Here is a 12,613-nt window from a genome sequence, read left to right on the forward strand (position 1 = left end):
GGGCCCTGGCTCATGCTGCACGTGTAGGTGGAATGGAAGACATCGTATCAATCTCCTCTGCCATTGGCCAGGGCCCTGGCTCATGCTGCACGTGTAGGTGGAATGGAAGACATCATGTCAATCTCCTCTGCCATTGGCCAGGGCCCTGGCTCATGCTGCACGTGTAGGTGGAATGGAAGACATCGTGGCAATCTCCTCTGCCATTGGCCAGAGCCCTGACTCATGCTGCACGTGTAGGTGGAATGGAAGACACCGTGGCAATCTCCTCTGCCATTGGCCAGGGCCCTGGCTCATGCTGCACGTGTACATGGAATGGAAGACATCGTGTCAATCTCCTCTGCCATTGGCCAGGGCCCTGGCTCATGCTGCACGTGAACAGTCACATGTATTCTTGTCAACAGTAATAGCGTTTACTGAATTATTTTACATATATTCAATTTACAAAAGCAAATAAACAATACTTGATTACAAATGCAATTTTATTCATAAAATCTGGAAAGTGTAAGAAAATAAAGACGAAACAAGCGAAGAAATGAACACCAAGATAAAGAATAGTGTGGGTGCAGATATGTACACTCAAAGTAGTGAAATTCCTTACGAGGTGTGATGAGCTTACACCGTGAAAATAGCTTGATCCACATTAAGCATGATGTTAATGCAAAACTCACTGTATTAAGATGGTTCTGTACCAGATTCTCACATAGCCTGAACACCTTCACCAATAGTTACCCCACTTCTAATGTAGAAACACATAAAAAACAGTGTCACACAAACGTTTTGTCTTTTTGCTCTGCCAAGGTATGTGTGTTTTACAAAATGATTCACTTTTCCATTGGGACTTACCAAGAACGCATCTGTTAAAGCCACCTGTGAGTGTACAATTGCCTGCATGTACAGTAACTAATATACCACATGTTCAGTCACTGGAAGATGCAGATAAAACCGAACTGCCTATAACGGCAAAAGGCACTTTATTTTCATTTAACTGGCTCAATACATGGATTATACTCAGGCTGTTATTTCCAGAGCATCATGAGATACAAATAATCAAATCTCAACCAAAAATGTTTTCAGACTTGGACATATTCAAAACATAATGTTATATTTGTGCAGTGTTCATATGTAAAAAAAATTATTCAATTAATACCATATAAGTGTGAAGTTGATGAAACTAAAGAAAACCAGGCCTTTCACATTACATTCACATAGGACTGAGAGCGCAATGCTTTGCTGAACTCACTCGTTCAATTTTGCAAATAATCATGTGCACATTTTGATAAGCCACATTTAACATCTGTGTCAATCGGTAAGTAATCCATAGCACTTGAATGACACAAATCTAGCCTTCTAACATTTGTGTCACTTAATAAAGCCACATGTGGCATTTGTGTCATAGAATGTAGAGCCCCTCATAACATTTGTATCAGTGAGTATGTCATATGTAACATTTATGTCACCCAGTACAAAGCTACATGTACATGTAACATTTTTATCAATCAGTAAATTAATATATGTAATATTTGTGTAACTTAGTAAGTCACACGTCACACTTGTGTCAATTCGTAAGTCAGATGTCACATTTGAGTCAATAAGTCGCATGTAACATGTGTCATTAAGTATTAAGTCATTTGTCTTTTTATGGTTACACTGAAATAAAATCTGGTAGCAAAATAAAAACCTGGTTAACCCTGGCAATGTTTGTACAGTATTATACTATACAAGATGAGACAATGAGCACTTCAACATGTTTAATAAATATAATTCCTACAGACCGCCATCATAATTCTGTTTTCTCTGCCTCTATTGGAGTGTCTGTCTGTCCATCTGTCTGTCCCTCATCATCTTCTTCTCTAACTGGCTCAGGTGTTTTGGGGGCTGTTTCTGCTAGTCTTTTCTCCAGGTCTTCTATAACATCAGCTTCTTGTTCCTCTAGGGTCGGACTGGGCATAGGAAGGACCAAATCCTCCGGGGTGCAAAATCCTAAATGAACAAAATAAAGGCATATGTCAATACATATCTCTATTTTCTTTGAAGGAGACCAGTAAAGAAAAAAAACAATTGAAGAAAATTTCAAAAAGTTGGACTTAAAGAGCCTGATACCTTAAACTTGATATTGTATAGATGTTTTTGAAGTTTCTGAAGTCCTGAGTTATACAAAAATGCGAATAAAAATATTTATTTAACAGCAAAATCAACCAGAAATCTTAACCTGAAATATCCACACAAACTTTCTGCTCAGCAACAAACTGAGGAACGTCTGTCTTCTTAAAAACAACCATCATTTCTTCATCATGGTCTTCTAAAAGTTCCTCACACTGTCAAGGCATAGAAAAAGAAATGATGTCAAATTATAGCAGTCTTTCAATTTTCTGTTACAGTCATGGTGAAAACAGATCATTTATTTAAGAGATTTTCATGTAAATTAGTGCTGAATAATTCTTTATACTATCCCGTATTAGGGCTAATTTCTATATATTACAGATTACACCTCTCACAGAGCAACCATGTAATGAATTTATCCTGCAAAAAACCTATGAACTCAGCAATGAAGATCAAATCACTTCAGCAACGTCAGTTTTCAAAGCTCAACAAAGGGATAACCTAGTAAACACACATATGGCATCAGCTGCAGGGTAAGTCGCAGTTTCTGTCCAACATCAACAGAAATATTTTGCCTTATGTAAGGTCAATGCATTTAGGACACCATTGGTTACATCATGTACTTAAAATGAACAAATCTTTTCTGTTTCATTCTATGAAAACATATTTTTAGAATAAATTTTGTTTTTTAAGTAATATATGCATTATTTTTAATTTACTTCAATTTTAAATACTGCAAAACTGGGTGTGTGTGGAGGAAACCATTCCTTTCCTATATTAAAGCTGGTTGGATTTAAACATGCACTCACTGGTCAATGCTTTGATGTCTATGGCTAGGATGGTGGCTTGGCCGCCTGTATCATGGAGGGTTGTGTAGGCATAATACTGAAGTATGAACTTACAGCAGCCAGGTACTTCTTCTGTCTGTCTGCGTCTATCTTTACACCTGTCAGTTTTACAGGCTTCTCTTCTTTAGAAGACATGCGCACAATGCTGGTCCTGCCTTCTTGGTCAGTTATCTCCCCATAGTTGTGCATGTGAGTACACAGCTCTTCCTCAAACAGTTCAGTCAAGTGAGTCTCTGACCCAGCATAAGGCACCTCAGCAGAAAAAATGAACAGAGAAATATGTTTATGTGACAAGCAATCCAGTAATCAGTCAAATATCATTTTCACTTTTAAAAAGCAAAACATATTAAAAGAACACAGCACCATGAAATTATCCAAAGGACTGTTCCTTTCTGCACATAACTTGCTCATTGCATCATCATGCCATAGCATTCATTCAAGCCATTGGTTCTGAAGGCAAAAGTTTTGTACCTAGGTAGGTGCAGGGGAGATAATCTAACAGAGACTGCAAGGTCGCTTTTGATTATCTCCCCTAATACATCATCCATTCAAGCTTTGTAAATAAGGTATAGAATTTTGAATGTTCATTATGCTTACTAAATTACAACATTTAATATTGTCTAATAATTACAATGAAATTTGCATATTTTGGATTCCATAGACACCTGTGACAAATACCTCATATCTGGCTTGATTCCCGTGACTGTCCACACGAAAACTTCCCACTTCAATCATTCTCTTTGGATCAACTATACTGATCCTAAACATAGTCTCATCTACAACAGCTCTGCACACTGGCAAATTGGAAAACAGAAAACAAATGAACCAACATTAGTATAGTCATGTACCAAACTGTTTTTTTTTTTTTATCAATACAAATGTTATGATGTACAGTACTTCACCTGAAGTTTAGCCTATTTCAAATGACACATTTTGCTCGATTCTCATAGATTCATGCACCTTATAGGGCCCCTTAAGAGTTTGAAGTTTGAGTATTATTGTATTTTTTTTATATTAGAAAAACTTATTTATTGGCATCAAAACTATCGTCTTAAGGTTTATGTGCTTCTGACAGAGCATTTTTACAAGCTAAACTAAGGTGAAATACAGTATTCTCCCATAATATGAAATACAGAATGACTGAATTTGGTAGTTTCTAAACTTCATATATGTATGAAAATTACTTTTACACACAGAAGACAGGTGTGTAATATATGTTTTTTTCTTGAAATTTTGCAGATACATTTTACTGTCAATTGTTTTGGACATGTAAGTTACATGTATATACCGATGTATCTGGCCAAATGGACATTTAATCAGATATGACTACTAAATCTTACCTTGACATTTCAGATTCTTAATCTCCCCTCCTTCAACATGTCCCAGTACATTCAGAAAGCAGAAAAGTACCAAAACAACCAGTTCAACTGCTACACTCATCTCTGTAAAACAAAAGTTTGAAGAATTTGATGCTGCATACTCAAGAATTGTTTACTCAGGCCTGTAGACCTGCACAGCTCTGTGGGGCTGTGATTATGTATACTATCACAGCCCTGTCTTGTTCCATTAGCTTACCTTGAACACCTGTGTACTTCCCTTGCTGGCTTCAGTATACTACTGCTGGGCACCAAATAATCTGTCTGTCCGTAGTCACAGTCATCACAGCTATCAGTTCTAGGTAGGTGTTCCCATGTGTCATCACTAGTAAACCCACACAAGGATGAACCTATAGTGGAAACTGGATAAATTCCAATTCCAACTGCCTGAGATAGCCTGTACATTGCCTGCAGTGTTCAATTTATCTGTGGCGGAATTTTGAGTGTCAAGAACAAAAACCAGATATGTAAGCCCCTACCTGGTATTAGACGAAGTACATGCAGTAAAGACTAAAGAGAAGTAAAAAAAAAAACAACAAAACAAACAAAAACAAAACAGCTCTGAAAAATGCGCCGACATGTTAATGAAATAAATGTGCACTTGCTCACTGTTGACAGCAACATCTGTGGCACTTGTAAACAGACAGGTACGTATTTTAAGTGATCTATATTCCAGATTTGTGTACGGAATCTATACAATATCACACTAGTGTCTAGTGCCAAGCCAGAACACAGTCAAAACTCTTACTGCAATTTGTAGGGCCCATCTCTACAGAACCGGTAAAAATCCAGTCAAAGATTATTTGGTTGTGGCTGATCGAATTTGTCGTTTTAGCGCAGATTAGTGACGATGACATCTTACCTGTGATTGAATTTTGGCTGGTCCGGCTTGGAAATTTTAATCCCTACTACCGCTTTTCAGATTATCGGCTCGAAGATGTGTTGCCCACGCCGGCCAGTGGTTGACAGCCACGCGTGTCGTTTGCCACCGGCCGCTTACACCACTAAACAATATACACACACCGAGTGAAATGAGCAGAGTAATACGATATTATACTAAGTAACTTTCACCGAATTACAGCAGAAAAAATATGCCGTGATTATTCAAATATTGCATATGATAACCTCTGAATGCTGCCTCATATTGGTCATTAGTTTGGAAATGATGGAAGGGGCTCGATGAACTTCAAATCTAGCAGAAGACAAAAATGATTTTTAGAGGTATACCGGCTAAATCAAATGACATCCTCAGTAATGAATGGAAGGATTGGGGGTTTTTTTGGACTTTACATGTCCTACAAGTATTGATGAATTTTTATCCATGTTCATGGTGGATTTCTGAGTCCTTTGAAGTCAAGTTTTGTGTCGAAAACTGGACGTGCAATGTTGTACGTGGCTTGTGCGTTACCTACCGGCGAAGGCTGAACTTATTCTGTGGGTGTATGAAATATACTTTCGTCTCATGACGAAGCTGAATGTATTTTCCTCCATACATTCCTCTATATTTTAACTGCAGCTTCAGTGACGTTATACATGCATATGTGGAAGGGCGGAGGGTAGGGGGATACTGTTATTTCTAGCCTTGTGTTCGCTGCTGTACCGGTTATGGCATAAAGTTGCTCTCCCAAGTGAGTTCCAAATTGATTTTGCTCCCCTCCCCTCTATATATAGCTGAACAGGGAAACACATGGCCTGGTTTCTCCGGGCTTGTCAGATTTTCCTGCGTTACGGAATGATTTATTTCACCCGAAAGCTTAACCTGCAAAAATGTGCTTTAAGAAACACAATAAAACCTTAGAATGATACGTTTGATACCTACACATGAGTTTGTCTGATAAGAAATCAATATAACTTCATGAGTGGCCCTACAAGATGGCCAAATCAGTCAGACTTCAGCAAAAAACTTGAAAAAAAGGTAAACATTAGGTGAAATACAGTAAGTAAAATAATACTAATCATCATGTCATTGTGATTGATATGAAATAAATCAATTGTTATCTTTTCATACCGTGAACAGGTATCACTTATAGTGTGTTGTCATCAGTAAAAAGTGCACTGTTGAGAGAAACGTACAGGAGTGGTGTTGTGAGGGGTAAAGCTGGTAGAGTCCACTATTCCTTGTTACGACCCTGGGAGTGTGAGGTCAGTCCCCAGAGGGCTGTCCCTGACAGTGTTCCCAAGCCTAACTATGCCAGCTCAGGCTACTCCGAGGAACCTAGGACAGATATAGAGATTAAGACTAGTGAACAGATTGAAACCTTGAGGACATCTTGCTCATTGGCAAGGCACATTTTAACCATCGCTGGTGAAGCTGTGAAGGTATGATGTAGTTGCATTTACTTGACACATTTTTGGAACAAACCTGTTATATGTTTGTAAACTGACCATTTTTTTGTTTGTAAAAAAAATCTTCAAACATATATTAAAGAAATAAATAAATTACAATATTAACTTAAAAATAAGTGGTGCATAATTATCTCCATGAAATACAAAAAAAAAAAATTCTTTCCAGAGTTTTGTTAACCTGTGAAACTAAACTATTGTTATACATTTTTGAAATTTAAATTCTGTCAATTTTACTTGTGGCAGGTAATTTCTAAAAATCAGTTTGACTTCATGATCAGTATTAGTCTTAATTGTTATCAAGTGAGAAAAGCAACACGTAGCTGAAGATGGTGTAGAACGTTTAAACGTTAAGTAATGTAATGAAAGTACACTTCAGCCGTTAAGGAGTAATTTAATTTTCATCAAGGGACAGCACATTAAGAGGAGTTGTGAATGTCACGTGTTTATGAACTTTTCTGTACAGGCTAACTAAATGTCCCTTTGTCCCACAGGTGGGTGTGACCACAGACGAGATAGATGAACTTGTCCATGACCTATGTATCTCACACAAGGCCTATCCGTCCCCTCTGAACTACCACGGCTTCCCTAAGTCTGTCTGTACCTCTGTGAACAATGTGGCTTGTCATGGCATACCAGACAGCAGACGACTGGAAGACGGAGACATCATCAACATTGATGTTACAGTAAGTGTGATTCCGCTGTAAGACATAATGACCAGCCAGTCCTGAGGGTTTTTGTAACAGCCTGTATAAAAGTATAATTTTAATCCTGAATAATTTGTTTAATACTGCATTAGATGTACATATACAGGTAAGGTTTTCTGATATGTGGTGCTCAACATTTTGAATATTTTCTGAGAGCTAAACCAGATCCTATTTTTTTTATATGGCGCTGAAGACATACCGCACTGATGTACTTGCAGGACTATGTATTTGTTGTAAAGGTATTATTAAACCAGTCCGATTTGTGCCAACTGAACATTTTCTGTTTCATCTTGTTTTTAAAATTTTTTAGTGTTGGCTTCTCTGGTTATGTGCTATTTTCTGTTGTATTGTCAGGTGTTTTACAATGGCTACCATGGCGACTGTTCTGAAACTTTCTGTGTGGGTAATGTAGATGAGGGAGGAAGACGATTGGTTAATATTGCCCGGAAATGTAGAGATGAAGCCATTTCTGTATGTAAGGATGGTGCCCGATTTTCTGACATTGGATGCAAAATCAGGTACATATTCATGTGCATGTATTTAATTGATTTGTCAGGTGTTAGCTATGTGCAGACACATGGACCGACAGTTTATTATCTGATTCATGTTACAGACCTGCTTTTTGTTGGATAGTTCATGGTTTTGTAATTCTGCCTTGACAGTGAAATTGCTGAGACTCGGGGCTTTACTGTGATGTCCATGTTCTGTGGTCATGGTATAGGCCAGTACTTCCATGGCCCTCCTGACATCATTCATGTAGGTGAGTAGCTGTAGTTTGTGCTATTAATGCTTGAAATTATATCCACCCAATTTGACAATGCACCATTTTAAGGGAGGCAACTCTGGTGAGCAAATGGAAGATGTGGCATAGTCTCGATTTTACACAAAATAAATGGTTGTTTTCAGCAGATTTTGGTGTTACATTTGAAGTGCTGTATCCTTTGAAATGAAAAAGTAATGTGGGTGTATTTATTTAAAGATGTCTTCGTTTTCAATAAACATCACTGAATTTAACAGAAGCACATATTGAAGACAGTGTAATACAATCAATATGCTCATTTTGTTTATTTTGTAACAAGTTGAACACCTCTGAAATATTCCAGCTAAGAAAATGCATTTTTGTTGCTTCTGATAGCTCATGAGGACAGTGCAGTGATGAAGGAAGGAATGACCTTTACTGTGGGTGAGTGATGAATGCCTGGAGGTGCTTGATTAGCAGCAGTCGTTACTTATTAATCTGTGTAGACAAGCCTAAAGGCCTCAGACATTTCAGGTGTCATATTGTATCTACAAACAGCTCCTTGTGCGTCTTTATATACACATATATTGTGCATCCCTCAGGCTGAACTACAGAGTTCTTGATATGCTGTACTCTATATCACCACACTGTCCATTATGAAGTGTACATTGTACATACAATCCACACTGTTCATTGTGCATTGGACGCAATATGACCACACTGTCCATTGTGCATTGTTGTTGTGATGAGACAACACAGTCTTCTTATGACCAAAGTATGATGAAAGTGAAATGAAATGCCAAGGAAATGAACAAAAAAAACAAATTTGGAAGGGAGGCTCAAATTACCTGCCTGTAAGTCCTCCTTTAAGGGGTTGGTTGAGGTGTGTAGGACATGCCATATCCCAGGCTGGACATAAGATGGTGAAGTACATGTACAGTCATGGAAAAAATTATTAGACCACTCATATTTTCTTTGGTTTCTTGTTCATTTTAATGCCTGGCAACCCTAAAGGTGTATTAACCGAAGATTACAATGAATACGACAAAAATCCAGCTGATTCCATAATACTTTGTCGTATTTGATATGCTTTAAGGTCAGTTGTATTCCTAGGGTGTATGCGAGGCAATTTCATGCTTTCCATTTACATGCAGACTTACATAAAGAGTGGTTTCCTGTTTACATGTAGGCTTACATAAATAGGGGTCTCTTGTTTATATATTAAGACACAGCACAACTCGGTAGTTGTCAGCCCTCATAATGCCTAAAACGAAAGAATTATGTGGAGCCAGAAAGGCAGCCATCTTGGCACAGCTGGATACTGGATTGAGCGAGCGACAAGTGGCCAAAAAACTGAAGATCTCTAAGACAGCAGTTCATTACACCAAGAAAAAGCAAGCCGAACATGGTACTACAAAACTGCTAGCTGGTCGAGGCAGGAAACGTCTTTCTACCCCACGAGATGACCGAGCACTCATCCGGTCCTGTATCAAGAATCGTCGTCAGACCTCCAGAGACCTTAGAAATGAGTGGGCATTGTCAACAAATGTGACTTGTTCAGCAAGAACAGTTCGAAACCGACTTCTTGAAGCTGGTCTAAAGTCGCACAGGGCACGGAAGAAGCCCTTCATCAACAAGAGGCAGCGGAAGGCCCGCTTGCGTTTTGCGAGGGATCACAAGAATTGGACTGTTGATGATTGGGCCAAAGTTCTCTTCAATGATGAATCCAATTTTGAGTTGATGCCTACTCTAGCCAACTTACTGGTTAGGAGGAAGCCTGGGGAAGCCTACAAACCAGATTGCCTTGCTCCTACTGTAAAGCATAGGGGTGGATCAGTGATGATCTGGGGTTGTTTCAGTATGGGTGGAACAGGACAGATGCAGTTGTGTGAAGGGAGAATGAACCAAGTCACATACAGAGCTACTCTTGAAAACAGTCTTCTTCCATCAGCTGCTAAACTCTTTCCTGGCTCGAATGACTGGATTTTCCAACAAGACAATGCCCCTTGCCACACGGCAAGGTCAGTTAAAACCTGGATAGAGAACCGGAACATTCGAACCATGAATTGGCCTGCTCAGTCACCTGATCTGAATCCAATTGAAAACCTGTGGAATATTATCAAGTTCAAAATGGAGAACCACAAGCCCAAAAACAAAGCAAATTTGTTCGAATTTTTGCAACAGGAATGTGCTGCTGTGACCGCAGGGCAATGTAACAAACTGGTGGAGAGCATGCCAAGGCGCATGGCTGCAGTCATCAAAAACAATGGGCATGCAATCAAGTACTAACTCCCGTGTGAGACTGAGAGTCATGTGACTACGTGACTAGGAGACAGGAGAAAAAATGAAAAGCCAACATGTTTTTGAGAATACAGTTGCCACATCTACAGATGTATGAACTTAAGTGATTTTGGTCATTGTCAATAAAGTCATAGAGAACTGATAGATATCACCTCTTAAATAAAACCCTTATGAACTATTTCTGTTTTCATCACTTTCTTTGCCCAAACAAATGTTCCTTCAGTTGTGCAAGGTTTTAAAATGAACAAGAAATGGGAGAAAGCAAGGGTGGTCTAATAATTTTTTCCGTGACTGTATATTCTACACGAATCTTACAACTGTGTATCTTTGACAATTACATATAGTATTATAAACTTAGCCATGATATATTGGAGACATCATGCAGGGAACCATTGAAACAGTATAGAGTGAGCACTTGGCGACATATCATACATACTGCTACTATAACACCAAGATATAGAAACAAAGAGGCTTTCATAGAGTTTGTGACTAAATAGTTCATATATTTATTTGATTGGTGTTTTACACTGTATATTTCACTTATACGATGGCAGTCAGTATTATGGTGAAATAAAACTGGGCAGAGCCTGGGAGAAACCCATGAAATTCTGCAGGTAGCTGGCACACCTCACGTATGACAGTAGAGCAAGCCAGCATAAGTTGGACTTGAACTAACAGCGACTGGATTGGTATAAGGATTCTGGGTTATAGCGCCGCACTGTCACTCTTACCACTGAGGCCCCATGACTAAATGATGCTGGGTTGCAATTATAGTTTCATTGTTAATCTGACTATTAAAATACGTCTCATTTAAGTTCATTACTCCACTCTAGGGTGAACATTTGATTTATTATCTAGTTGAATCATCTGTGTTGTTCCAAAGATTCTTCTCTTATCTCTTGCTGTCTGTTATTGTGAGTGAGGTGTTTTTTTGTTTTTTTTCAGAGCCTGTGATTTCAGCTGGTGGAGGGAAAATCTGTATCCTAGAGGATGGATGGACTGCCATGTCTGTAGATCAGAGTCGATCAGCTCAGTTTGAGCATACCATATTGATCACCAAGGATGGCTCAGAAATCCTGACTGCTTAGTTTGATCAGAGGTAATGAGCGCTCCACGACTCATGCATACTTTTGTAAATCAACTGAGCTCCAGAACTGATGAACTCACTTTTCACGTAATATCCATCTCATCACAAACCTGAGCCTACTAGGTGATCATTTGAGTGTGAGAATCTTATATTGACGACGAAGGAGGATTTTGAAAGCTATGATGTCTCAGGAGCAGGATTGATAATCTTGGGTAGAGCCTATCTGTTTGAGCAAAGTTGTGGCTCTGGAATCCTGATATCATCAATATAAGCTGTGTACGCAGTGTCGTGTGGACATACCATCCTCAATACCAGAGCAAAGTCTAAAGCCTTTTACACGGACCATCCAATATGCTAGTCAGTGAGTGTTAAGTGTGCTGAATGAATGACTTGTTGTTTGACATTTTTGATGTGTGACGGTCTAGAGGTGTGTATATATGTGTGGACAAGTCTTTTTTTTATCAAAACAGTTGTTGATGATTTTGAGATTACATATACATGATATGTACATAAGCATTTTTGATTGTTTTCTTAATTGAACCTAATGTAACTTAACTTATCTTGTGCTTATTTGTTCAACTGTTATATTTAGGGTTGTTCTTTATTGTACTTACTGATGTTTTGTGAGTTCCAACTACTCTACTTGAAGAAATCCGTTACTAGGCTAAATGAATGTGCTCTTCTCGCTGAAAGTCACTTCTCTATTGGATTTTCAGCAGATGATTTATTTTTTGTGACCACCTTCTTGTTAAAGCTGTCTGCAGTTCATTTGTATAGCCAAGTGGTTAGAGGTTAAAGTCATACCGTACGCAAAACTTGTGCAAATCTTCTTGGCATATTACATAGTGCTTATCACTGTCAGAGCTCTGGGTCTTTGCCTGGACTTCACATGTGTGGTATATATCCTATAAGATATTCTCTTAATATTATAGAATAGGGGTGGAGTATATATCTGACACGATCTCAACTGCCATATCAAAAACGTGTCAATATTGGTATGTATTTATATTCATGCCCATGTGTAAGTAGGGGAATTTTTGCCACTGGCTACCATATTTAACAATATCAAAGTTTCAACACCACGTAACTTCTGAGGAAGACCTGGGTTCCTA

The 12,613-nt window shown here is 38.5% G+C and overlaps 2 protein-coding genes across 2 annotated transcripts; one reads left to right on the forward strand and one right to left on the reverse strand.

Moving 5' to 3' along the window:
• Positions 1-471: 471 nt before the first annotated feature.
• Positions 472-5,309, reverse strand: LOC135473142 (protein canopy homolog 2-like). Its single transcript, XM_064752976.1, has 6 exons — positions 5,187-5,309; positions 4,289-4,390; positions 3,627-3,742; positions 3,003-3,200; positions 2,210-2,315; positions 472-1,980 (listed from the first exon to the last, which is right to left on the reverse strand). Exons 2-6 carry the CDS (start codon positions 4,386-4,388, stop codon positions 1,778-1,780), a joined length of 723 nt encoding a protein of 240 aa, XP_064609046.1. The 5' UTR covers positions 4,389-4,390; positions 5,187-5,309; the 3' UTR covers positions 472-1,777.
• Positions 5,310-5,487: 178 nt separating this feature from the next.
• LOC135472590 (methionine aminopeptidase 1D, mitochondrial-like) lies at positions 5,488-12,289 on the forward strand. The gene is made up of 7 exons (XM_064752149.1): positions 5,488-5,545; positions 6,342-6,643; positions 7,162-7,353; positions 7,729-7,892; positions 8,037-8,134; positions 8,510-8,557; positions 11,360-12,289. The coding sequence occupies exons 1-7, from the start codon at positions 5,533-5,535 to the stop codon at positions 11,500-11,502; spliced, it is 960 nt and encodes a 319-aa protein (XP_064608219.1). The 5' UTR covers positions 5,488-5,532; the 3' UTR covers positions 11,503-12,289.
• The last annotated feature ends 324 nt before the right edge of the window (positions 12,290-12,613 follow it).

This window comes from Liolophura sinensis, chromosome 8 (assembly GCF_032854445.1).
Source record: "Liolophura sinensis isolate JHLJ2023 chromosome 8, CUHK_Ljap_v2, whole genome shotgun sequence".
Classification (NCBI taxonomy): Eukaryota; Metazoa; Mollusca; class Polyplacophora; order Chitonida; family Chitonidae; genus Liolophura; species Liolophura sinensis.